This window comes from Oncorhynchus keta, chromosome 1 (assembly GCF_023373465.1).
Source record: "Oncorhynchus keta strain PuntledgeMale-10-30-2019 chromosome 1, Oket_V2, whole genome shotgun sequence".
Taxonomy (NCBI): domain Eukaryota; kingdom Metazoa; phylum Chordata; class Actinopteri; order Salmoniformes; family Salmonidae; genus Oncorhynchus; species Oncorhynchus keta.
The window spans coordinates 40,828,452-40,856,305 of record NC_068421.1 but is presented as its reverse complement, the minus strand read 5'-3'; the positions used below and the strand labels follow the sequence as shown (position 1 = coordinate 40,856,305).

Sequence of the window (27,854 nt, the reverse complement as noted above, 5' to 3'; positions counted from 1 at the left end):
TCAGAGAATCACCCAGAGGTGTGCTGAGACAAATAATGAGTGTCAGAGATAATGGTGGTCACACACAAAGCATGTTTCCTGGTAGAGGGCTATAGACAGAATACAGGGCAATAGGTTGAATGGATAGATAACGATCTCATTGATAAAGAGAGGGAGTTACTCATATTACTCAGAATACCTGTTGGTAGCTTTTGCTAGTTGGGAGTTGTCACGTAGAGTAGGCCAGAAGGCTAAACTGGATAACCTAACCTCTATCAAAATAAAAAGATGGCGGAACCGCAAAAGTTCTTCTGTGCAAAGGTGTTTATTTACAAGTGAATTCCGGAACAAAAAACAACAGTACTGCCATCAACGTCTACCTTATGGGACAGCTTAAAAACAATGCTGCCCCATCCACAGCTCAATCCAAAATAACCCTTCTATGACTGAAAGGGAGGCTCCTTTTGTAGGGCTAGCCCCTCCCCTCAGAACAATTAACCCTAATTAATTAATCAATTAACAATGCAAACCTACATTTTCCATGAACTAAACATACTAAAGGATATACATTGCAACACGGTTTTAAACAATATCACAACATAACATTTACAACATTACATCACTACTGACAATATCTTTCAATATGCCCATATGCATTAATGAGCCATTTGGGACAGGCACTATAAAGCCAACCCAATTCCCTTAGCTCGGGTCCTTTTCCAGCATACCCGGAAGCTACAGAGATGGAGAGAGAGGAACAGAACAAACAAACAATGCACTCATCCACAACATCGATAAGTATAATAATTATTGTATCTCTCAAATATGACCACTGACAAGTGTGAAATGCCTGCACCAAGACAGAAGTTAATTAGTGTGTCGACCCACATTGTTAACTTATCTTATAATGGCGCAGGGAGGAGTGATGAATATGTGTGTGCGTTAAAGAACCAAATGCTGCCCGCGGCCAGTGACTGACTTCTACGTCACATGAGTGTTATGAGAACAATTGTGTGCTGGCAAAACAAGCAAGGTTCATGGATAAATTAGACACTTCTTTACCATGAGGGGTGGAGGGCCAACTTCACAGTAAATATCATTCCTTTGCAATACACTGAGGTATCCCTGTGTGCCCAAGAATGTGAGGCTGGAAAGTCACCCAACTGATTGACATTGAACCCTGCCCTTTGTCCATTGTAACCGGGAATGAGTTTGTTGCTGGTATGTTGGCTCTAGTGTGGGCGGTCATGTGGGATTGGAGAGATAGTTTTTGATGTGTAAACAGTCACATTACCTCTGTGTGGTCAAGTGTGCATGAGAACATGGACAAACATCGAAACAAAAGGTTGTGAAACAAACAGTGGGATTCTGGCACAGTTAATATTCACCGAATTATGGTTTGTTTGGTAAGACAGTAAAGATTCAAGTATTCTTGTCTTTTGACCTCTGAATATCCTTAATCCAGGGTCATTCTCTGATCAATTTAGAATATAAACTACTTCACATAAATATTTGGTCTTAAAAGGGACAATCTGCAGTTACTACACCCATTTTTGGAATGTTTAATTCGTGATAAAGCTTAAACCCATTAATTCTTGAAGAGTATCATTTAAAAATGCCCCTTGGATTTAGTTCAACTGTCGTATCCCATCAGAAGCTAACCTAAATGCATGTTTTTCCAATGTTTGTAAAGAAAATATATGTAAACTAACACTGTATAGCCTCAAAACATGGTTAGAACTGTCATTTTGATACCATGGATGGTCAGTCCTTGCATCCATAACTCGGTCTATGAATTTGAGTGTGGTTACATTTCTCCAGCCACACCCCTTAACCTTTTGCCAAAACAGTGAATTGTGAAAATGCTTTGTTATGGTTTCAATTGCGTGAGCGACATCATTTTCCAATTGTATAGTGTTTTTCGTGCATTTCTGAGCGCCCAGCGCAGTCGACAGAGAGTGGGCGAGCCGTGTGCTAATTTGTTTCAATTCCTTGCAGAGTGGTTTCACAAGCTTCACAAGTATTTCAGCGCTACGGGTGGAGGCGCCTCTGTCTCACAAACCTTATTGATTCCTCTACATACCTGTAATTTTGAAATACGCTCTGTATTTGCCGTTTAAAGGCCATTTCACATGCGCACGGGATCTAGAAAAGAAACCTCCACTGAAAGAAAATGATTCCCAGAACGGTAAGATAATGCTTTCATTATGAATTTCAGTGATAGTGTTTATTAATGGTCTAAATTACATTGGCTGGCAACTTTGTAGTCTGCATTGATAGATGCACTTTTGCGCATAAAGGATATAAAATAGATATATTTTTTTAAGTGGTTTAGCTCAGTGTGAGGCACATGAGCCACTTGCTGATAATTGTACATAATTTGCCCAATTATGTGTAACATGATTGTCGTTCAGCGACTTCAGGCGTCCAGGATTATGTAATGCTATTTAACATGATCAGAAAGCAGACTTTCGCCTGGAGAAATGTATATTCGGCCTAAATAAAACAATGAATTGATCATTATCACAGTAACAATTGATTAGAAATAGTAGGCTATATTATTAGTATTATTATTTGTTGTAGTAGTAGCTGTAGTGGTAGTAGTATGCCGAGTGATATTTATATGATTATTTTCCTATTATGTAGAGTAGACTTTATATTCATATGTTATACTTTATATTTGATGCTGCTGCATGTTATTGGTTTTCCTATTAGGCCCTTTCGTTTCCCTTTCCATTAGGCCTATATTTATCTGATATGGTATGGTTACATGTTTGTTTAATTTTCAAACTGACAAGTTTGCAAACGCCAGTAGGCCTGTTGTCACATCAATATTATGATAAGTGCTAGAAAGTTAGTACGTTGGAAATAACAAGTCGTGTTTGTGCGTGCAGACTGCGGGTATATGCTTCACATCTGTGCCTTGCGCACAACTAGCGCTCTCTACGCATGAATTTGCTCTTGACAGCTGTAGTGCAGCATGAGGGCGCGCTTCCAGAAACAAATGGAAAGGAAAGGGAAAGGGGGATACCTAGCCAATGGAAGGCGCTAATCTAATGTATTGATAGTTGGGCAAACAGCTGAAATCTTGTTGGTTTGAGGATTAACCTATTTGGCTAGGATTCACCTATTTTTGTCTTAGACTGTACAACTATTTGTGTGGCGTGGTAAACAATATTTTAATATGGGGGTCTTTCATTTTATAAAGAACGGAAACCTTTTACGAGAAAGCATATAAAACAATATTGCTCCTTTGTTGAGGTTTGAGGTGAGTTCATGGGTTATTGAACACAGGACCTCGTAAATAAATTTAAAAAATAGTTAATTACAGATGTATTTATGTGATGTGTTCGAAACTGGTTGGTCAAATTCTCATAGCAAGTAGCTGCAAGTAGTCCTATCTACAGGTGAATTATTCTTCAAGAGGCAATGGTGAATTCCTGACAAAAAAGACAACTGGACACTGACTTGCATCATTTTGATTAGATTAGTTGTTATAAGGCAGCTCCAAAATGCAGGTGTTTCAGCCTAGCTCAGTGCTTTCTGTGGTGGTGCGGCAGCCATCTGAAAATACGGAGCGTAGGGGTTGGTAATGTTTTCTAGTTGTGCGGTGTTTGGCTCAGTGTTCTGTCACTCATAGGGACACTATCGCCGCAAAATCTACACGAAGGGCAAAAAATAATCAAGCCCCTTGGGAACTGCCATAGATTTAAATTAGAAGTGCCCATCCATGAAGGCTCAAGGTCATTGGCCACAGATAAAATGTCAATTCACGTTATATCTACAGTAATTTTGATTGGACTGACTTTCAAAATCTTAGCTAGCAAGCTTGCAGTCATCATCATGAATCAAGTCGACAATCTACTTGCAAATTCTTTTCAACCCGTGAAATTATTGATAAAACGTATCGGTGCTCATCGGCCTTTGGACATATAGACATTGCACAATGAGTTGGAAACCGCAAATTTCACAATGGAAGGAGGGAATCAGGAATCAGTGGCTAACTGAAAGCATTGCAAAGCAATCACAAGCTTGCTATTCAGTGGAGTGGACGTGTGGTCCAAGTCTGGGTTTAAGGGTCTTTTTTACAAGCTTGGAAGGATAAACATTCAACATTGGCCATGCTGTCAATCCAGCGTGAATTCTATCGTTTTCAAAACAACTGGAAACTCAGAACTGGGAAATCTCAGACCTCAGTGAGTTCAAGACATCTGGGAACTCTGGGGAAAAAAGTGCTCAGACTGGAAAAATACATTTTGAAAGGTCATCCAACTCAGAATTCCAAGTCGAGAACCCTAGAGCTCCGACCTGAAGGTCACTAACATCATGATTTGACCTTGTTTTTTTTTCAAGTTCCCAATTGTCTTGAAAGCACCATAAATCCAGAGAATGCCAGACTTTGACAAAGTTTGATGGCAAAATGTGCCCACAAAGGAATGCAGCGCCAGCTTCCTGTTCAAGTGAGCACAGCACAACACGGTGAGTCCAAACATGTCTTGTATGCTGCTGCATAAATTATGTAATATGCCAGGGATGTGTGTATACCATAGCTAAGAAAGTAATAGTGTGTGTAGTAAGCTGTTAGTAGCCATTTCACCCTCATACTTTAGCCTACTGTTCTGACTTGGTGGTGCACATGTAGCCTATAGCCTGTTGTAGAGAAATGTCATCATTGAATATTGTACGCTTGCTTATATGCCCCCTTTATTTATCCTACGGTTCTGTCTTGGTGTACAAGGAGAATACTGTAAGAATGGCCCATGTTCTAAATTTTGTCGCTGTAAATATAAAAAATGCTGAACAAATAGTTATATTGACTACGTCCGTCCTAGCTCGCTCATTAATGTCTTTATCGAAATTCCCTCTAATCTGCTTATGCCATAGTTTATGACCGACCACCTTAAAAGCGTCTGCTAAATGGCATATATTATTATTTATTATTATTGATCCGGTCTTACGTAGCAACATTTGAAATTGTTTTTTTATTTTTACAATGGATGAAAGCAGACACAGAGCTACAAAATGGTATTTGTATTTGAGGAACAATAATTCTTTTAACCTCACTTTTGAGAAAATGGCCTCTGAATGTTTTGGTGCCTACTTGAGAGCTCTTCTTTGTCTACACCCATTCAGCATCATTCACACCCTCTTAACCTTTAGTCCCATCCAACTCTTTAAGGGTTGATCCGAGCATTCTGTCCTAACAACAAAAGTCAAACACCCAAGCTAACTGGCTAACATTGGCTAGCTTGCTATTTCCAGACACAAATGAGAAAACGGCTCACTGACCAATCTACTCCCCCTAGCAGCTGGTTAGGCTGTGTTTATGTTATCCAGAGCGTTGGTGACTGCAACTGTGCTGCTGGCAACAATTAAAACATTTTTGCCAATGTTTACTGACATGACACTGGCCATATTCAACGGATGTCAGGCGTTCATAGATTAATCAGTTATTCTGCGCTCTGGCACACTCAGACGAGATTCCTCTGAAATCGGAGTAGATAGCCAGAATAAATTTACCAGCTACTGTCTATCAACAGTTGTCGCAGTGACATTCTATTGAAATGGTTACTTGCATAGTGGAGTCTTTTGTTAAGAAGTGTAGCTAGCTAGCTAGCTAGGTAAACAATGAACCATAATCCCAACTCATGATGTTACTACCCTGCATGAATCTGCAGTTGGCTAACCAACCAGGTTCAATGTTAGCAAGCTAACATTAGGCTATATCTAGCAAAGCAAATGGCTCTGAGATATAAATAATAAGATCATACACGTAACGTTAGCTAGCGAGCCAGACAGCCAGCTAACCTAGCTAGCTAACAGTACACTTTAACTTGAGATGAAAACGACTTTCTGTCAAAATTAGAAATGAGTCATATCTGAAAATGTAGCTCTGCTGTGAAGTAGTCACCCGCGACATACGCCTAGTTTCCTGAGACAGGTCACATTTGTATAAGCAAGTCAGCCATATCAGCTATGGTTTTTAAAAGGCAGTAAATGTTGCTGAATGAACTGTCATGCTGCCAGACAAGGCTCTGCTGATAGCCAGTTGTAACAGTGGTAAGGTTTTGGAACTGCTGTTGAGACAGCATTATCTAGGCCCTAACAGTTTGTGGGCATCGTTTGTCACTGTTATAGTCCAATGAATGTATTATTCAGTGTTGTTTAGTGTAGTGGTTTTCCCCACGAAGATTTACATGCTAAAATCACAACTGATGATCACTATGATTTATGTTTAGAGATGTTAGTTCGGAGTAAAGTGTCCGTACAGTACTGAGTGCTGATAGGCAGAGATTTGGCTGAATGATAATACTGATGGACTGTCACATGTGTTTCCCGTCGCCCTCTGCTCTCCACCCTCCTGTTAGTGGTAGGGGCTTATGCAAACAAAAACCTTGGCTCCCATTGTCACGCTGTACAAAATGACAAACAGTTCATCTTTTCTTTTTTTTTAGACCAGCGCTGTTTCCTAAACATCATCCCCATACACAACCACCTCACTACCGTTGCCTTCTACTGGTAAAAGCATGCAAGCAAGATGAAAGTTATTTTTGAACATGTGAGAAGAAAGCACAGGGTAACAGTTCAGCGTGGCTTATTGCGTCTTCTTTCGTAGCAGGTGCTGTCAGAAAGTTACATGCAGTGCATATACACATATATACACATATATACACATATATACACATATTTGTACGTCCAGATGTATTTATATTCACAGAGATGCACTACAGGCTACACAGACACACATCAGTTTAGCAACTCACGCACACATATACTGACTCTCTCTCTCTCTCTCTCTCTCTGTCTGTCTCTCTGTCTCCCTGAGAGACGTGATCACGGAGGCCAGCTGTAGTAACGGTCCCATTACGTAAAATGAGAGCTCTTTCTGCCGGGCGTGTCAGCGTTAATTGGGCTGGCACCTAATGCCTCTGTGTGCTCCTCTGTTAGAGACACAGACAGTTGTGCCGTGTGTCTGTCAATGCGCTGGCCCACGCACCTGACACCACTCAGAATGACAGGGTTGTGACATCAGGCACTCCAGGGATGTGGTGCTAATGGGTTCAGTAATCACTGTTTAGAGCAAAGGAATTTTATACCAGCAGGGGCGTCTGGTTGCTGGGATATGCCACAGCTCCTACACTTTACAAGGAGTCCAGGAGTGCATTGCTGTAATGCGTTGGTTGGCTTGGTAAACATCCGTGGCTTGCAATTTGTTTAAAGAGAATCCGCCGCAATTACGTGCAGACGGACACAGAATGGATGTCGTGAGCAAGTAAAACGTGTGTGGGCATTGTCCTATGGCACCTGAATGAAATAGATTACTGCCGTATTGACCTATTTGTGCTGACAGTGAGCCAAAGGCCCAATATGTCTTGTTTGATTTTGATGGATTGTATTCATATATGTGCACGTACAATCTAGGAAGATTGGTCGATGCTTGATCAAGGTGTTCTACTTTTGAAGATTATAAAATGTATCCGTCCTTGAATATTATCAATGATCTTCCAAACATGTTTTTTTTTTAGGATTTGTTTGGGATTTTCTGTAATGGATAGTGTTTATGTACCGATATCAAGACGGGGAATTTCCTTTGTACCTGTTTGCCGTCTTGAAAATATAAGTAAACAACACAAACATCTTGTAGGTTGTTAATTGATTACTTTCCTCATTTCAATTACACATGCAGTATAACTTTCCATTCAGTCATACCCATGATCCGATCATGCACTCAGATTTTAAAAAAAATCTAATTTGGTCAAAGAGGTCAGCATGAATGGGCTATGGAGTCCCTAAGTTGTACAGAAAGTTGATCATGGCAGGATAAAGGCCAGTAACAACATATTTTCAGTCAGACAAGCATACATAAAGCATCTATGACCTTCTTATGAGACACCACCCTGCATAGACAACAAAAAAACAACCCAACAGCAGACAGCAGACAGCAGACAACAACAAAAAAACAACCCGACAGCAGACAGCAGACAACAAAAAAACAACCCAACAGCAGACAACAACAAAAAAACAACCCAACAGCAACAAAAAAAAACAACCCGACAGCAGACAGCAACAAAAAAAAAACAACCCGACAGCAGACAGCAACAAAAAAAAAAACAACCCGACAGCAGACAACAACAAAAAAACAACCCAACAGCAGACAACAACAAAAAACAACCCAACAGCAGACAGCAGACACCAGACACCAGACAGCAGACAACAACAAAAAAACAACCCAACAGCAGACAGCAACAAAAAAACAACCCAACAGCAGACAGCAGACAACAACAAAAAACAACCCAACAGCAGACAGCAGACAACAACAAAAAAACAACCCAACAGCAGACAACAACAAAAAAACAACCCAACAGCAGACAACAACAAAAAAACAACCCAACAGCAGACAACAACAAAAAAACAACCCAACAGCAGACAACAACAAAAACAACCCAACAGCAGACAGCAGACAGCAGACAACAACAAAAAACAACCCAACAGCAGACAGCAACAAAAAAACAACCCGACAGCAGACAGCAACAAAAAAACAACCCACCAGCAGACAGCAGACAACAACAAAAAAAACAACCCGACAGCAGACAGCAGACAACAACAAAAAACAAAAAAGTTGCTTTAAACATCCCATCCTGTCATTCACTATGGGACGTTCGCGTCTCGATTTGAAGGGAATACCTTAACTGGTATGCTATTGTTGCAGGTCTTTCTGTTGGCACTTCTACAGTACATGGGAACCCCACGAACAGTTCTCCCCTCATTTCCTTCACCCTCTAACTTAGGTAGACTTCTAAATTGCCTGAGGGGTTTAATTTGTTTCTAATCCTCCTCTATGGGGATGTGCCAAGGCATAGCTCCGCTGCAGCTGGACTGAAGATAGACAGCGCATAGAGCTTTTCTTACCTGCTTTGTGTAGAGAGGGAATCTATCAGGTATCAGTGCAAATATGATATCTGAATCGCTTGACCATTTTAAGGATGATATTGAGATGTGAATCAACTTGCATCGGTCCAGAAGTCCAACCTTGGGTTGATTCTTATAAGCTACAGAGTTCTCATGAATTTACTGGGTCTTTTACAACAGTTAATTTTCTTGTCGCACCAATTGTTCATGTTAGATTCTTCTTTGATATGAGTCTTTGGTCTTGACAGAGTAGGTGAAGTCCTATTTGTTCTGTTTACAGTAAGTAGGCTATTGCATTTAGAAGGACACATTTCTTCTCATGTTTACTCAGTCCTCCATATTTCACCTTTGAACTTACTGACCTATGATTTTGACAGCCGAAGTTACTTCCAGGGAATGTCTGCTTAATGATTGATTAACTGTCTTGCCAAGTCAAGGCTGTCATGTCATGTGTTTAATTACTAATTAAAAGGACCAAGGCGCCACTTATGAGGAAATGGGAAAAATGTGCCTATCATCAAGCATTCAAGACAGAGAAAAATAAACTGGGGATTTTAATGACGCCTCCTCTTTTATTTGGCAATTTTGTTGCCTCATGATTTATCAGGGAAAGACTGTAACGTAACCTATTTGTTATGAGATGTCAGACATGGCTATTGTTTGTTTTAGCATTATTGTGTGTGTGCGTGTGTATGTGCGTGCGTGCATAACATTAATACATTTAATTTGTATAGCGCTTTTAATTACAGTTTTCTTAAGCTCTACTGAGGATATATTTTTTTAACAATTATATAATAAAACAACATTTAGAATCAAGGCAAGTTAAATAGCGATAGTGGGCTAGGTGCTAAATACATTTTGGATTGGGACAAGGACTATCAAAAATACATAGGCACGGGAGCAGAAGGCTCGGTCCCCCATAGTTCGAAGATGTGTCTTGGGGACTTGAAGCCTTAGGGAGTGGCTGGAGTGGAGAGTGCGAGGTGGCTCACTGATTGAGATGAGGTCGTTGATTTAGGTGGGGCTCAACCCATCAAGGCTTTAAATACAAGCATGAGGATTTTATTGTTGATCCTGTAGTTGACCGGTAGCCAGTGGAGTTGGGCCAGGATTGGGGTGATGTGGTCTGACTAGGGCTGTTTCGGTGACCATGGTGGTCACGAGTCATGAATACAGTCAAATTCCACGTGACCGTTTAGTCACTGTAATTAGGCTTCTCCAAGCTCTGATGGTCATGGCGGTCATTAGTAGCCGACCAAACGTTTAATTACCTGGTACTCAGTACTCTATTGTCCCTCTAATCACTCTGACATCAATGCAAATTGAAAATCTAATCAAACACTTCATGAGAGCCCATGAGTTCATGTTGCGCAACATTTCTATAGGCCATGCAATTGCAGGAGAAAACAGAGTAATGGGCTCTATTAAAAAGAGGATGATCCCATCAGCTTTCTATAGGCTTGGCCTACTATATTTATTTCTCAACTTTCCTAATATTGAGCATATTGCTTCTCTTTAAAACAGGAGTATAGCCTACCTAGCTGGTATGAAAATTAACCAAGCCTTGTCACACATATATTATTTAGTATATGTAAAGACATGATTAAATCAAGAATAGTTTGATGGGGAAAAATATTAGCCTATCACTTGTGAATGATATATTATCACTTGATGCCCAGCATAAGGCAAGAATCAATGTCTTTTTTTTGCGACTTTTTCGAATCATAGTCACACACCTCATGTAACCTAGCCCAGCCCATAGGCCTATAGGCTTTGATAAGGTTTGAACCACAGCTAAAGTGGTCAAATAACGTCTTAAAATTAAGCACATTAATCTGCTTTACAAGGGATGTAGAGCCTAACTGGCATACATAAGCCGCACGTGTGTTTCAAGTTTGGGAAAGATAATTTTCACCATGAAAATGCACCTTTAGCCTCCCGAGTGGCGCAGCAGTCTAAGGCACTGCATCGCAGTGCTTGAGGCATCACTACAGACCTGTGTTTGATCCCCGGCTGTGTTACAGCCGGCCGAGACTCATGAGGCGGTGCACAATTGGCCCAGCGTCGTCCAGGTTAGGGAAGGGGTTTTCCTTGTCCCATGGCACTCTAGTGACTCCTTGTGGCGGGCCGGGTGCCTGTAAGCTGACCTCGATCACCAGCTGGACGGTGTAGCCTCCACACATTGGTGCGGCTGGCTTCCGGGTTAAGCGAGCAGTGCGGCCGTGTTTTTTTTCGGGGGATGCATGGCTCTCGACCTTCGCCTCTCCTGAGTCCTGAGGGGAGCTTCAGCAATGGGCCAAGGCTGTAACTACCAATTGGATATCATGAAAAAGGGGTACAAGTTTTTTTTTAAATAATGCAACTTGTGGCAAATTCCTGCATGGAGCCTTCACCGTGCGCTGCCACTTTAAGAGCGCATCAGCAGTCAGAAAGGAGGAAATAAAGATGGCTCTTCCGGCTCTCTGGGAGGTAGCTCTCGGTTGGCGCGGCAGTTTGATTGGGGTGTGCAATGCTGCAGAAGTCTTCTCTATTTTCAGCGTGCTGAATTTGTGAAGTGTTTTAACTCGATCATCGGTATTGCCTCTCTAGATCGCGGTTGTTATCTTTTGGGAACGCACCAGTTATTGATGGGATGGATTAGTAGCAACATTGTTACGAAACTTTGACATACAAACAAACAAACCATCAGACGGACAGACTGTGCAACTACAAGCCTGAAGTCAACAGCTAAGACCACTCTCTCTCTCTCCAGCTTCCCTCTATCATTCCAGTGCTTTACACTGCAGCAGACCTTCTATTTTTTTCAATGTGCTTCGCTTTGATGTTCAGTGTCGCTGGACTATTATTGCCAGAAGTATCTGGGTTGACAATGTAGTTACAAGGGAGGTTGCTTGCAAGTTTATGGTTTATTGCTATTTGAACTGTATTGATGTGGGGTGATACTATTGACATGTGGCCAAGAAGGTTTTGGACATTTTAAGGCCTTTGTTTTGTCTATGAACACCCCCATTCATACACTCCCATTCATACCCTCTGCACTCCTCCACTGGGAGGTAAATACAGATTATTGCAAATCCTCTAATGTTGATGACTGGGTTCTTTCTTGTAAAATTGTTTCTATGAAGTTGCCGTTAAATTGCTCTGCCATTCTTATTGTATGAGGTATTATTAGTTGGGTTACCCCTGTGCTGTGATGTTGCTATCTGGTAAAAAGGCTACACTCGAGGCAGTCTCTTCTGCTGATGTGTGTGGGTCTGGTAGTGGTACTCTCTCTATCCTACTCTTTTCCTTTCGGCAGGGTTAATACCTACCCCTCTCTAACAATACCGCTACATCCTTTATAATAAAAGCATTACATGCATAATTGCAATTGCGGTCAATTTTCATTATGGTGTTTTCCCGCTAATGGAAGATTTGCACTTATAGCCTACTGTCATGTGCACATTGCTGCCCTTATAATGTGAAGAAATAGCCTAATACTTTATCAACATTGAAAGCTAAATGTGTTGATCTGTTGTATCAGCCACATTGTGTAAAACCTTGTTTTTATGGTAGTGCTTGTAGTCATTTGGGATCTATCGCATCCCACAACTCTCCCAGACTATGTTTGGAATATTTATTTTTCACACAGAATAGAATAGGTCATCTTTTATACGTCTGGGGATAGTAGATTGACATAGGCTAGTGCTTTTCCTGTTCGTTAGGTCTACTCATCTTGTTGGCTGACAAAGAGTAAATGTGGACAGTTCTTCCAATATCTTCAATACGCACCTTGGAATTGGTTAAAGAAATGCGTAGTTGCGTCCCCAATGTATCTGTCTTTACTTGTAGAGAAAGAATTGATCACGTGATGGAGAGCCATTTGAGTGACAGGTGCTTCGTACCATGCAGCACTCAGGGAGAAGGGCACAGCGCAGCTTTCCGGGCCAAGGGCACAACAGCCACACAAAGGGGATGCCGCTGTGAAATTCGAGGGATTATGAAGTGATTGGCAAATTGCGAATGAGAGACTGATGAAGTGTGTACAGCCTGCTCAAGAACCAAAGCAGAGATCATGCCTTTCAAGAGCCTATTTTCAAGTCATCGTTAGAGTCGCATCATGCAGCATTACAAAGTATTACAAATCAAAACATATAATCCAACGTTTGTAGAACAACTGAAGTTACATTAATAACTCTAAATTAAGCATATAGGAGTACCCGTTTCTTTGTTAACCACTCAACAAAGAATAGCCGCTTGTGCGCACTTCCTTCAAATCGTTTGGAGAAAATATCCTTTCTATTTTATTCAGCTTTGTTCAATTGTATTCTTCAAACTTTAAAATAAATAATGCCAAGGAATTCTAAGCAAATCTTGCCAGCTAAATTAACTAGTGTAACCCACAGCCATATGGCATAGCCAGATCAGGGTATGCTATTCTGTTCTTCGGAAATGGAGTATTTAAACCTGTCTAAAATAAATCATGGTTTATTGTGAAGGTGTAGGTTATATTATATGGATTTATTAGACTTTTTTAAATGTTATTATTATTATTATTATAAATGTAGATGTTCCAAAGGTCTGCATCAGTGGCTTGTAGGGCAGTAGATGCTAAATGTGTTTGTCAATTAACGCAGAGAAGGATAGAGAAGGATCAAACTTGACTCCTAAGCTGGAAGATGACAGAGGACAAGTGGATGGCCTGGCCGCTGATTATAGGGCAGATGTTTCCAGCACTGGTGACCTGCTTGGGTTTCCCAATAAGCATAGCCTCAGTCTTGCTACTGTTCAACTGGAGGAAGATCTGACTTATCCCCAGTGGAGGCTGCTGAGGGCTGGACGGCTCATAATAATGTCTGGAACGGGGCAAATGAAATGGCAACAAACACACGGTAACCATGGTAACCACCTGTTTAATGTATTTGATTCCACTCATTCATTTCCAGCAGTTACCACAAGCCCGTCCTCCCCTATCCTGTGACCCATACCCATGTGTGCGTGTGCTTTTGTATGTGTGCCCACATCGTCGCCTATGCGCGTGTGCGTCTACACTATGTGCGTGGGTGCTTAGAAGCCTACTGTTTGGGTGTGCACAGGACATACGTGAGATGTAAGGAGAGTTGCATCTTTAGCCATCTTTGTATACATTCTCTTGGAATGTTATCAGCCCTGGTGAACTTTGTGTGGAGACGAGTTTTATGAAAGCAGACAGAGAGGAATCTGTATGTCACAGTCCAGTTCTTTTTTTTAGCCTACAAGCTCTGATGTCTTGCCATCCTGTGTAGTCGAAATTGTAATTTAACCACACAGTGCTCTTTGGCATTGGGTCATTATGATTTATCAGGAGAATCGTGTAAAGTAGCCTCAATCTATTATGTATGCACAGACACAATAATGATCTCATAATTAGGGCCAGGAGTTTTGAGGCACGATGTTTTTACCGGTAATTCCAGCATTGTCCACTAGTGTTGCTGGTTGTGCGTGTACAGCATGTTCGGTAGGGGGGTGTCTAAACCAGGGGAGGCATAGCTCTACAAACCTTAATCCCACACAACCGATTATTTGTCAGGGAATACTATTTGTAGATCAGTGATTCTACTTCTCAATTTGCTCAAGCTGATCCTATCCAACAGACTCAGAAGTTGTATCTAAAAAATAGATCAGTTTAAATATATATATATTATTGTTCTTTATTTAACTACACAAGTCAGTTAAGAACAAGTTCTTATTTTCAATGACAGCCTAGGAACCGTGGGTTAATTACCTTGTTCAGGGGCAGAAGAACACATTTTTACATTGTCAGCTCAGGGATTCGATCTTACAAACGTTCAGTTATTAGTCCAATGCTCCAACCACTAGGCTACCTGCCGCCCACAGTTAAAGAGGAGAGTCAATGAAACCAACCATGGAAGTACATTGGAGCGAATTCAGGGGGGTAGCACCGACCGGGACTCGAACCGATGTCCAGTAACTGTCAAGCCAACACCTTAACCATTACAGAACATTTCCTAGGATTTCCTTCTAGCAGCAACACCAGTGGACAATGCTGGAAATACCAGTAATAGCACAATGCCTCAAAAGTGCCCCCAAACATTTTTTTTATGGATGTCAGACACTGTATTTTATCATTATTGTGTGCATGTGTGGGTGTGTGCTTACGTGGGTATGCTGGCTTGCGTGCTTGTGCATGTCTTTGCCCATTTCTGTGTACTTTGCCATATAGTATACTGGTATGTGTGCGTAAACATGTGGAAATTACAGCTCTCTCTCTGAAGTAAAAATCACAGTGGTTACTATGTGGATCCCCCCATTCCTCCCTCCCCTCCTCCACACAACAACATGATTGAAGATGGATGTCACTCAAGGAGAAGGGCCAACGGGTCCACAGCTTCCTGTAACTTTCCTCTGCTCATCAGAGCTCTGATCTGCCTCAGAGACACAACAACAGCAGGAATTCAGCAACAATTCCTCTCCTCTTCCCTTGTTGGCTATAGTGCTGAATCTGACCCCAGCTTCTGAGTTTGAATGTCTGAATTTTAAAAGGCATTCATTATTCTCATCTCTGTAGCTTACGCCATCCATGCACCACACATTTCATTGTTGAAATATGCTGCCTGTGTGCTAAAGTACTAATGCATGGAGAACGATTATTTTCTCCCCGCTGACAGTGTCTACAGCAGTGGCGACCCCGTCATTCGGGGCAGGTTTTTGAGCCCCATCTGTTCAGCTAAAAATATATATACAGTACCAGTCAAAGGGTTTGGATTTACATCTTTGAGAATGGCTAGACAGGCACTCTTCTTTTAATATTTTACTTACCATTAAAGACACATGCATTTATACTGTAAACAAGTATAAGATAGATATCTATCATTAGATTGAACATTACCCACTACCAGAATTGTAGGCTGCCATGATAGATATATGCAGCACCAGTCAAACGTTTGGACACACCTACTCATTCCAGGGTTTTTCTTTATTTTGAATATATTCTACATTGTAGAATAATAGTGAAGACATCACAACTATGAAATAACACATATGGAATCATGTAGTAACCAAAAAAGTGTTAAACAAATCCAAATATATTTTCGATTTTAGATTCTTCAAAGTAGCCACCCTTTGCCTTGATGATAGCGTTGCAAACTCTTGGTTATTCTCTCAACCAGCTTCTCGAGGAATGCTTTTCCAAACGTCTTGAAGGAGCTCCCACGTATGTTAAGCACTTGTTTGCTGATTTTCCTTCACTCTGCTCACTCTGCGGTTCAACTCATCCCAAACCATCTCATTTCGGATGTGGTCGTGTGATTGTGGAGGCCAGGTCATCTGATCACTCCATCACTCTCCTTCACTCTCCTTCTTGGTCAAATAGCCCATACACAGCCTGGAGGTATGTCCTGTTGAATAACAAGGGATAGTCCCACTAAGAGCAAACCAGATGGGATGGCGTATTGCTGCAGAATGCTGTGGTAGCCAATCTGGTTAAGTGTGCCTTGAATTCTAAATAAATCACAGACAGCGTCACCAGTAAAGCACCCCCACACCATCACACCTCCTCCATGCTTCATGGTGGGAACCACACATGCGGAGATCATCCGTTCACCTACTCTGCATCTCAAATTTGGACTCATCAGACCAAAGGACAGATTTCCACCAGTTTAATGTCCATTGCTTGTATTTCTTGGCCCGAGCAAGTCTCTTCTTATTATTGGTGTCCTTTAATAGTGGTTTCTTTGCAGTAATTCAACCATGAAGGCCTGATTCACGCAGTCTTCTCTGAACAGTTGATGTTAAGATGTGTCTGTTATTTGAACTCTTGAAAGCATTTATTTGGACTGCAATTTCTGAAGCTGGTAACTCTAATGAACTTATCTTCTGCAGCAGAGGTAACTTGAAGAAAGTTCTTGAAATTTTCCGCATTGACTGACCTATCTTGTCTATCCATCTTGTCACAACACAACTGATTGGCTCAAACACATTAAGAAGGAAAGAAATTCCACCAATTAACTTTTAACAAGGCACACATGTTAATTGAAATGCATTCCAGGTGACCACCTCATGAAGCTGTATGCGAGAATACCAAGAGTGTGCAGAGCTGTCATCAAGGCAAAGGGTGGCTACTTTGAATAATCTCAAATATAAAATATATTTTGATTTATTTAACACGTTTTTTGGTTACTATATGATTCCATATGTGTTATTTCAAAGTTGTGATGTCTTCAATATTATTCTACAATGTAAAACATTAAGAAAAACCCTTGAATGGTGTCCAAACTTTTGACTGGTACTGTATATGTCATGCCTGCTCCCGCTCCCCCTCTCTGGCGCTCATTATGCACACCTGTCACCATCGTTTCACGCATCAACGCTTCATTGGACTCACCTGGACTCCTTCACGTTTTTGATTGCCTCCCCTATATCTGTCTATTCCTCCGTTTCATACCTGTGTCAGCATTAATGTCGTTTTGTTTCCCCTGTTCTATTTCATGTACGTTGATAATTAAATGTTCACTCCCTGTACATGCTTCTCGTCTCCCAGTGTCTGTCCTCACAGTATGTATATATATATATATATATTTGTTTTTTTGTGGCTGTTTTGCATGTTATTTTGGCATTAATACGTCACATTTAAGTTTGCAAACAATGTAAAAAAATATATATTAAAAAAATCATAGAGTTAATAAAGCCGCATACAAACATGTTCTCTTTTATGCTTTCTTGAGTAAGGCAGCTCCATAATGCAGGTGTTTCAGCCTAGCTCAGTGCTTTCTGTGGTGGTGGGGCTGCCAGCGGTAAATGCAGAGCATAGGGGTTGGTAATCTTCTCTAGTTGGACTGCCTCTTATCCACTCATTGTTCCCTTATGCCATAGCTTGAACAGCTCAACAGTCAGTAGAAACCACATTTGTTATGCAAGTCAGCCATATCAGCTATGTTTTCTAAAAAGGCAGTAAATGAGACTGAATGAACTGTTTTGTTGCCAGACAAGGCTCAGCTGATAGCCAGGTGTAGCGGTGGTAAGGATTCACTCCATGGTGCTGAAAAGAAAGCTCTGCTGTTAGGGCAGCATTATGTAGGCCCTAACAGTTTGTCAGCACCGTTTGTCACAGTTATAATGCAACAAATGTATTGTTTAGTGTTGTGTTGTGTAGTGGCTTTGCTGGCATGCATCTAAAAAAAAAAGAAGAGTTTGCCCCACCAAGATTTACATACTAACTTTGCCACTAGTCTACAGCACTATAAAGTGAGCAGTGGGAAGCTGACTTGCCCCAGCTTGCCGTATAGACAGCGTCTATCTGTCTAAAACTGGTTGGGTCAGGTAGCACCCGTCCATTGCCCTAATTATGCACACAAACTCAAATCCCCAGTTCTAATCTTTCCCCTGTTTGAAGCTGCCGCACTTCCAGGCCTTAGTGTTATTACCTTAGTCACAGATGATGAGTTGGAGGGGTCACCGAGGGCCACTGGACTGACCTGAAATAGCCCGGGTGTTAAGGAGATCCAGTAGCCTAGCTCTGATCCTCTTACAGTCTCTGCCGAAACAGTTTCCCGCTTGACCAGGGTGGAGAGGGTCACACATCATCCACCCTGTTTTAAAAGCATGTCTGCCCTTGATGACAGAACTGTGACAGCACTGGTCAGAGACAGCCCCTCTACTGCAAGTTACATGCAACCAGAACCCCTGGCTCATGTGCTTCCTATTACTGTTTGTGATCGGTGAGAGATGCCAGCTTCCACACAAGATTAACTGTGTTGTAGAAGCTTGGGAAATAGGAAAAACACAACCTGAAAAACTGGGGGCGCAGTTTAGATAACACAACTGACGAGATATCCTTAAACCTTGTGTTTGGTTGGTGAATTACTTGCAGTTCTCTCTTGTTTACATTCTCAAAAGACTGTGACTCTACTCTATATCACCAGGTTGGCATTGATACATGAAGTCATTGACATGGTAAGTAGACCTGAAATACAATTAATAAATAACCGTCTAGATCTGTGCACTATAGACACTATATCAGCCAACTCCAGGCTGTCATTGGTGAACATTACCCCACTTCTTGACAGTCCCATTTTTACATCTTTCTTCAAGATCTTCTTCATCTGCTTATATTTTTGTCTATTTGATTCCAGACGAAGTGCCATTCTGTCCCGAAGCGATAATCTGTTTTTCATAGTCATTTGGGCTTAAAATGTGGTGTCGTCGAAGCCTTTTATCATTACAGGGTGACAGAGGTTTGCCAAAGACACACGAATGGAATCCGATTTCTCCTTCAAAGCGTATCGTCAGTTAAAACCTGAGCCAATGTTTTGAAGGAAGCCTAGACGGAGGACATTTCTCACATCATTTCATCTGGTGGATTGAAGCGTGCATGTGTTCCTTCACTGGGCCAAGCTTGTCACTGCCGACACAGTACAGGGATGGATTAAACCTACTTAACCTACACACAAATGTCAAAACATTGCTACCTTTATCACCCCTCATGAAAGGAGGCATGATGAACATACCATTAATTATATACAATACTCTAGATTATATCACATTTTGGAAAATCACGTGGTACCTTGATGAAGAGTGTCTGTACTGTAGCTTGGTTTTGAAAAGTAATTTCTTTCTTGACATAAGTCATCCGTGCTATGTTGCCTTTCTCCCTATTCCTCACGTCTCACAAACTTTGGCCAAACCTGTTATGGCAGCCCAGGTTGTCTCATGATGCTGCCTCTTACCCGTCTACATTCTGGCATCAGATAGGTTCCAGTTTGAGTGGTTTCCTGCCAGGTATGACTGGTAATGAGGCAGGTTATCATCATCATCACTCCCATCTCATGCCAAGAGCGCTCTTTGTATAGATACAGTCTATGTTCATACTGTAGCTGTACATTCCACTGAGACCCTACAGAGAATACCTCTTTTTCAGATAAGATAAGATACAGATAAGTCTGTAATTGTTTGCCTGAAACCCCAGCAGCTTTAACGGTAGGATCCCCTGGATGTTTTGTGAGACGAATTCCAATACTGAGAATTCAACCCTGAATATTCTGGCAGAACGTAAACTCTCGTGAAAAAAGGATTGTTTTGTTCACAGTGGTGCACTGGAATTGCCCGAGGCCCAGGGCCACGCTAACGAGGCTGGTTTTCATTAGGATTCATTACTGTGCAAATATGACCCACCACATATAATGAGCAGGTTCTCACCCAGACGATGTGCAAATCATTTCCTCATATTGTCTGTTGGATAACATGGAACTTCCTTTTCTGTCTTGCACGGCCATAGTACGTGTAATGGGTGTATTAGGGTTCAGTAGCTTGACTGACATGTTGACTTAAACGAAGATGTGTTTATCAGGATGAGATGACATGGTAATAATGGCCTGTCGGTTCTTGGTTTTAGTCCAAACCCTTCACAGGTCAAGAAAACCCTCACAGTTCGTCTGCTTGTTCAAGAGTTACTGAATAAATTAAACCAGAACCAGAGGCATCTCCAGCTTTGAACCTTAATAGTTCTTTTCAGAGCGTTCTTCTGAAGTGAAGTCTGGGCTTTTTGGGGTGTTTTGGAAATGGCTGCTCATAGTTTGCAAAGGAATAAAGTACCGACGGTGTACTTTGGACCACAATCTGTGTTTTGAGTAGCTACTCTTGATCTTGTGTGTATGCTACAGTGTTTGTCTGCAGACTTACTGGATTTTCTTTTGTACCGAGGAAAAAAATAGAGACACCTGCTGGGAATTGGCCCCTGAAAAGAAAAACAAGCTAGACGAAGGTAGGATACTGTGCAACTCCCCCTCAACTCTTTTATGCCCTAAAACTCAAACATGTCATGTTCGATGAATGTACACAGTTGGGGTTATTTTTGTAGATGTAGAACGTTTTTCAAATCACGAGAGATGTAATACAGCACAAGAAAAATAGAATTCAGAGGGGAAAAAAAGTCTTGTCAATGTGACTGATGTGATGTGTAGAATTTCCAAATTCCTTGTGCAGGAAGAATTCTCGGTCTGAAAAAGGATCCTCTGTGTGCATGAACTCTTTGTAAACAAAAGCACAAACTCTTTGTATAAAATGTTTGATCCCCAACAATGAGGTTAGTACAGTACAGTATGTACATTGAGGGAGTTGCTGTGTAGACCAATGTGTTCCAGCTCTTTAAGTAACATAGCAGGCACAATGGGAACAATATTTTATGTTCAGCGTTTGTATTCTTTTATTTTTTTAAATGAATGTTTCCCCACTTTCGTGGTTTCCAATTGGTAGTTACAGTCTTGCCTAATCGCTGCAACTCCTCTACGTACTCGGGAGAGGTGAAGGTCGAGAGCCGTGCGACCTCCAAAAACACAACCCAGCCAAGCCGCACTGCTTCTTGACACAATGCCCGCTTAACCAGCCGCCGGAAGGAAACACAGTGTCGGAGGAAACGCCGTACACGTGGTGACCGTGTCAGCGTGCATTACACCCGGCCCGCCACAGGAGTCGCTAGTGTGCGATGGGACAAGAACATCCCTACAGGCCAAACCCTCCCCTTACCCGGAAGACGCTGGGCCAATTATCCACCGCCCCATGGGTCTCCCGTGGATCTCCCGGGCTGGCTGCAACAGAGCCTGGACTCGAACCAGGATCTCTAGTTGCTCAGCTAGTGCTGTGATGCAGTGCCTTAGACCTCAGCACCACTCGGGAGGCCGTGTTTGTATTTTTAAAGATAATTCACACAGTTTTCCACACTGTTTAGCACACCCCACAAAAAAAACATTTAATAATTGACCACAACCTGGTCATACATGACTGAACAAAACACTTTGTCTCTAGATACAGGCATGCAGCTTCTTCAGAGCTATATTTACAGTTAGGCCAACTTTTAGAATTTTGAATATTGTTCTAATTCTAGACATTCAGTTACATAGCATTATACCATGGCATTGTTGGACACTCATTTCTGATTGGCTTGAAGGGCATTCTAAATTGTGCATTATTTCCCCATAACAGTGTATTTGCACGGTAGAATTCAAAGGCTATAGGTCATTCTTACCAGTTTGAGCTGCTTTTGAAAGCAGAAGAAGAATTGAAAACGTTATTGACATTGTTGAATTCAATGTTCTTAATAGCAAGCTAGGACTGATGGTTTGGTTAGCTAAACTAGCAAGTGTGTTTGTTTGGTTACCAAGGCAGTAGCCCCTCGTTGATGATCTGTTTCTTGTTTCAATTTTCCCCATGTAATATTAATGGGGAGCTAACATGGCTGCCATAATTATGTTGTTGTGACATGTAAATGCATCATAATGCAGAAACCTCAATGTCCTAACTCTCTAAATAGAGTATATGGCTCTGAGCTTCTTTATGTAGATGTTTCCAAGATTACAACGACTGGCCCCCCCATCAGATTGTTAGATAGCACTCTGGTTAGATTTCATTGAGATGTCTTTGGGAGACTTGGGTGTGGACATGCTCAAATTAGCCTACACTACAGTAGCAACAAAATGGGTGTCTTGTTGTCACAGTGTCCTTGGGAAATAGTGAGCCGAAACCGCACATGCTCTAATCAGCTACATGGCCTCATTGGCATTCATGGATTCAGGAATATGATTACATGTTGATTGGGCTCATTAACATTTGAACTAAGTGGCTACATCACTTGACGAAATTATAAATTCTCATCTGCCACAATTATTGGGCCGGCATCATTGATCCCGTGCCATTACGTTTTGACTTCCTTTCCACAAATCAAATGCCAAATCCTATTCCCATTGTGGACCCACAAGCTTGTTTTAGTGTACTACATGATAAGAAGTGTAACCCAAACCCATATTGTGTGATTGCTCTGTACTGTACACAGTAGGTCAAACTGATTGTGTGTGTTGTTTTGCAGGGTGTGGGCTATGGGGTGGAGGTCTGAGGCAATGCCTGGTTCTGGCCCCCCTGGGTCAAAAACACCCAGCAGCCCTGAGATGATGAGTGGCCCTCCGCCCTGGCACTCCTCTAAGTGATGAAGACCCCTGCCATCCTCCTCCTCATCCTGTCTGTCCTGTGCAGAACTGTGGTAGGCACATTTAACTTTGTTTCTGCTCATTACGGCAGTAGTGATTGTACTTATAACATTACTTTGCACCTTCAATCCCATCCGTAGAAGTGTGTCGTGTCATTTGACGCTTACCTCGTTAGTTTGTTTGATTGTCCTCAGGAGCCGTTATGAAATGTAAGTCATGTGAAGATGATTCACCGTTCTGAATCACTGCAGATAATAATGGTCTGTGTGCTTTATAGAACACAATCAGAGTGCTGGGAAGCTGGGCTTTAACAGTAGTGTCCGTTTGATGTGCTTTGCATCCTCAATCAATGCAGCTGGTTTAGTGAATGTATATGTCAGCTTTTATGGAGAACTTAAGTTACAACACTACACTAAGCCAAGGCATTAGTGCTTTATATCCAGTCAGGTTTTTAAACCCAGTGAGGTATTGTAGGGCTTACCCAGAAGAACCCACTGGGGTTGACCCCTGACCCTCAATCTTGTGATTTATGACCGGCAGCTTGTGTCAACGAAGACGGTGAAGCACACGGTGGAGGAATGGAACAGATACAGGAACGAGTGCCTGCTGAGAATGAGCACGGACCCCACACCCCCAGGTAAGACTCAAAAACAGACGCCTGTCCTAATCAGACAAACCCCGTTACGGGTTTATAAATCGGATAGAATAACATCTAAAACGTTATCGTCTAGAGTAGACCGTAGAAATATGCAGGTGGCTTCACAATTATAATGGCTTCATCACCCCTTAACTAATTGGTCTCTATCCTGTTTAGCTTCAGAAAAAAATGAAGGATTCAGGGTCTGTCTGCTTACTTACTTACTTACGGCTTACTTATATCTTCTCTTCTCCCCCCAGGCTTGTTCTGCGGCCGTATGTTTGACATGTATGCCTGCTGGCCGGAGGGTGTCCCCAACACCACGGTTAAAGTGCCCTGCCCGTGGTACCTCCCCTGGTACAACCAAGGTACTGGTGTGGCATTGGTTAGTGCTTTATGGTTCGGTAGGATAAATGAGATTTTGTTTCATCCGACTTCCAGCTAAGAGGTTAATGCTAACACTGTTTCTGTCTAAAGCCGTGCAGAATCAGGCCCCCAGTGTCTGGTCTGGAGTGTGAAATCATAAGCTCTGCTGGTCGGCTGCTGCGTAGCAACCTAGCGGCGCCAAAAAGCCCTGGGGCCGTATTTATAACCCTGCCCATTTCTGAAATAATATTGATTTTGATCAACTTGGCGCATGACATACTGTACACAGTATTACAAGCATACGCATGTTCCCCATTATAAATCAGCCTTGTCTTAAAACTGTGGACGCTTGACTGAGCATTAAAACTTTGCCTGGAAAACGTTTCATTCCCCTTTTGTGATGACAATAATGCCATTTATTTGCAGGATTATTTGGAACTATTGTCAATAGACGTAGTGCAAAAGACTAATTGTTGTTCAAAAGTTAATCAATAGATGATTGGGTTTTTGGATTTCCTGCCTTGGTATAGGCAATGATGTCGTGCTCCTATCGACACAGCAATACTGTAACCTACTCATACTGTCAAATATTTGACATAAGCCACCGGTCTATTTACCGTGTTGGCAGAATGTTTTCATCTTTAGCAGTAATTTATGCTGTGTCTGGAACAGGACTGTGCCCGTTTCTGAACGAGAAACAAATGGCAAATTATCGGGGACCAGTCAGCGGAACATTTGAATTCAACAATGTTTTATGATGGACTGCCCACACACTCTGAAACAAATGTAGGGCTACAACAACAACAAATGACAGTGCTCGCGGTTGTATTTCTTGTGTGTTTTTGTTCTATTTGGCTTTTTATTTAGTTATTAGAGCACTACTGATTTTCATTACTGCATTGTTTTGAAAGAGCAAGCAAGAAAGGCATTTAGCTGTACGAGTCGTGGCCAAAAGTTTCGAGAATGACACAAATATTATTTTCCACAAAGTGTTCCGCTTCAGTGTCTTTAGATATTTTGTTGTCAGATGTTACTATGGAATACTGAAGTATAATTACAAGCATTTACATAAGTGTCAAAGGCTTTTATTGACAATTACATGAAGTTGATGCAAAGAGTCAATATTTGCAGTGTTGACACTTCTTTTTCAAGACCTCTGCAATCCGCCCTGGCATGCTGTCAATTAACTTCTGGGCCACATCCTGACTGATGGCAGCCCATTCTTGCATATTCAATGCTTGGTGTTTGTCCGAATTTGTGGGTTTTTGTTTGTCCACCCGCCTCTTGAGGATTGACCACAAGTTCTCAATGGGATTAAGGTCAGGGGAGTTTCCTGGCCATGGACCCAAAATATCAATGTTTTGTTCCCTGAGCCACTTAGTTATCACTTTTGCCTTATGGCAAGGTGCTCCATCATGCAGGAAAAGGCATTGTTCATCACCAAACTGTTCCTGGGTGGTTGGGAGAAGTTGCTCTCGGAGGATGTATTGGTACCATTCTTTATTCATTTATTCATGTGTTCTTAGGCAAAATTGTGAGTGAGCCCACTCCCTTGGCTGAGAAGCAACCCCACACATGAATGGTCTCAGGATGCTTTACTGTTGGCATGACACAGGACTGATGGTAGCGCTCACCTTGTCTTCTCCGGGCAAGCTTTTTTCCAGATGCCCCAAACAATCGGAAAGGGGATTCATCAAAGAAAATGACTTTACCCCAGTCCTCAGCAGTCCAATCCCCATACCTTTTGCAGAATATCAGTCTGTCCCTGATGTTTTTCCTGGAGAGAAATGGCTTCTTTGCTGCCCTTCTTGACACCAGGCCATTCTCAAAGTCTTCGCCTCACTGTGCGTGCAGATGCACTCACACCTGCCTGCTGCCATTCCTGAGCAAGCTCTGTACTGGTGGTGCCCCAATCCCGCAGCTGAATCAACTTTGGGAGACGGTCCTGGCGCTTGCTGGACTATCTTGGGCGCCCTGAAGCTTTCTTCACAACAATTGAAAGGCTCTCCTTGAAGTTCTTGATGATCCGATAAATGGTTGATTTAGGTGCAATCTTACTGGCAGCAATATCCTTGCGTGTGAAGCCCTCTTTGTGCAAAGCAATGATGACGGTACGTGTTTCCTTGCAGGTAACCATGGTTGACCCAAGAAGAACAATGATTCCAAGCACCACCCTCCTTTTGAAGCTTCCAGTCTGTTATTTGAACTCAATCAGCATGACAGAGTGGTCTCCAGCCTTGTCCTCGTCAACACTCACACCTAAATTACGATCGGCCACCCCCCCAAAAAAAACGGTGGCCATTTTGTGCTCTAAAATGTGTTTATTATGATCAAGTTTTATCCCCACTGTCAATTATTTTAAATTCCGCTACAAATCGCGTTATTTCATTCAATCTGATCCATTCTGACTGCTACATACATTTTGTCATCACACAGGACCACGTGCGGACACAGACCAATAATGGGGGGACACAGACCAATAATGGTCATGCAGGATGAAAACCACTACATTGACCATGATCCTTTGCTAGTTATGCTAGTTACAGATACTTTCACCATGATGCTTAGCAAATTTGGGGTGCCATTCAGTCCCATTCAGCAATATGGCGCGCTTCGGGAGTTTTCCATAGGAATGTGTGGATGACTTCAGCGCTATCATCATCTACTGGTTTTAATGTCAATGTACAGAATTTAATTGGTCTCATCTGTTTGACTTCTTCCTTCATCTGTCCCTCCCCATGTCTGTGCAGTTCGTAATGGGTATGTGTTGCGGGAGTGTGGGCCTGATGGCCAGTGGGCCATTAACAACACCAGCAGCACATGGAGGGACCACTCCCAGTGCAACGCAGACAACAACCAGCAGGTGGCACAGGTAATACCCATCATGCACCATTCCTGAAATAGACCCTCTTCTCAGAGCACATAAAACACATGGCTAAGAGGAGAACAAGATACTTTCAAAGGGTTAATGCTTTTAATTACTGCATGTCATTTTTTAGAAAACTTCACCAGTAGTCTTAGGAGACCCTCCAAGTACTGACAGATGCTTTGAGAGGTTAACTAATTCATGGCCAAATAGCAATTCAAAAAGCAATGAGTAATAGAGTAGGTATTCCAATGGCATACCACCTGTAGGGGACATAGAAATGCAATTACCAGAATGGCCATTCTTTTACGATAATGCCCGAATGCTCTGATTGCTTATGGATGTTGAGGTGGGCTAGCAGCAGCAGCAGTTACTGTCCCCTCATGTTGACTTCCAATCATCCCTATCAGCATGCTCAACTCAAGTCATCCTTACCCTCTCTCAATTTCACATCTAGTGCTGCACTCCCTTACGAGCTCAGTAATGAATGGTCCATTTACTACATCAATAGAAAAGATGTCATTACTTTCGTCAGTCTAATGAATACTCAGGAGGAAAAAGGTGTAGATACACGCGGAGAGCGCGGCAGGTGTTTCTTTCGCCTTCGCAGAAGGCAGGAGCTGTGGTCATAAACAGGTAGGCAAACAGGCAGGTGAATCAAAACTAGGACTGAAGGCTATAACTGGTTCTCACAAACGAGCTAGGAAAATACTTAGTAGAGTCAAAACGAACAATACCTCACAAAGGCACAAACCGAATGTACTGAACTAAATAAGGAGCTGATGAGACCAGGTGAGTAACTAATACAGGTGAAATCAATGAACGAAAATGAAAGACAGGGCTACGTTCAAGAACACAAGGAAACAGAACACAAGGTTGACTAAGGAAATTAAATACAGAAACCTTACAGTCAGTACTACATACTGGATTATAGATCTGCCAGGGCTTCAGAGTGTGAGGGTGAGCTCTGAGAGACACACAGTCCTCTCTTTATGAAGAGGGAGACAGCCGTCACCTTGGGGTTATGTTTTTGCTGGCAACCAATGATGCAACGCTGCTTTGCCTCATTGGCACCACGGCTGAAATGTACTCCAGTCTGCAGCCAGACTCCCTGATGATAAGAAAAATAGGTTGGTAAACGCTG

The 27,854-nt window shown here is 42.0% G+C and overlaps 1 protein-coding gene across 4 annotated transcripts in view; it reads left to right on the top strand.

The window, feature by feature from the left end:
• Window positions 1–1,857: 1,857 nt before the first annotated feature.
• The window catches only part of gipr (gastric inhibitory polypeptide receptor), a 33,298-nt gene continuing 7,301 nt past the window's right edge, over window positions 1,858–27,854 (top strand). The window contains exons 1-7 of one of the 4 annotated variants that reach the window (XM_035772305.2): window positions 1,858–2,167; window positions 18,789–18,819; window positions 20,566–20,626; window positions 22,724–22,894; window positions 23,382–23,478; window positions 23,739–23,846; window positions 26,595–26,716. In XM_035772305.2, coding sequence (XP_035628198.1) covers window positions 22,841–22,894; window positions 23,382–23,478; window positions 23,739–23,846; window positions 26,595–26,716 — 381 coding nt within the window. In that variant the 5' untranslated portion in view covers window positions 1,858–2,167; window positions 18,789–18,819; window positions 20,566–20,626; window positions 22,724–22,840. Of the gene's footprint in view, window positions 2,168–4,332; window positions 4,459–17,068; window positions 20,627–22,723; window positions 22,895–23,381; window positions 23,479–23,738; window positions 23,847–26,594; window positions 26,717–27,854 lie in introns of those variants that run through there. The other 3 variants (XM_035772315.2, XM_035772295.2, XM_052525088.1) reach the window with 3 other exon arrangements.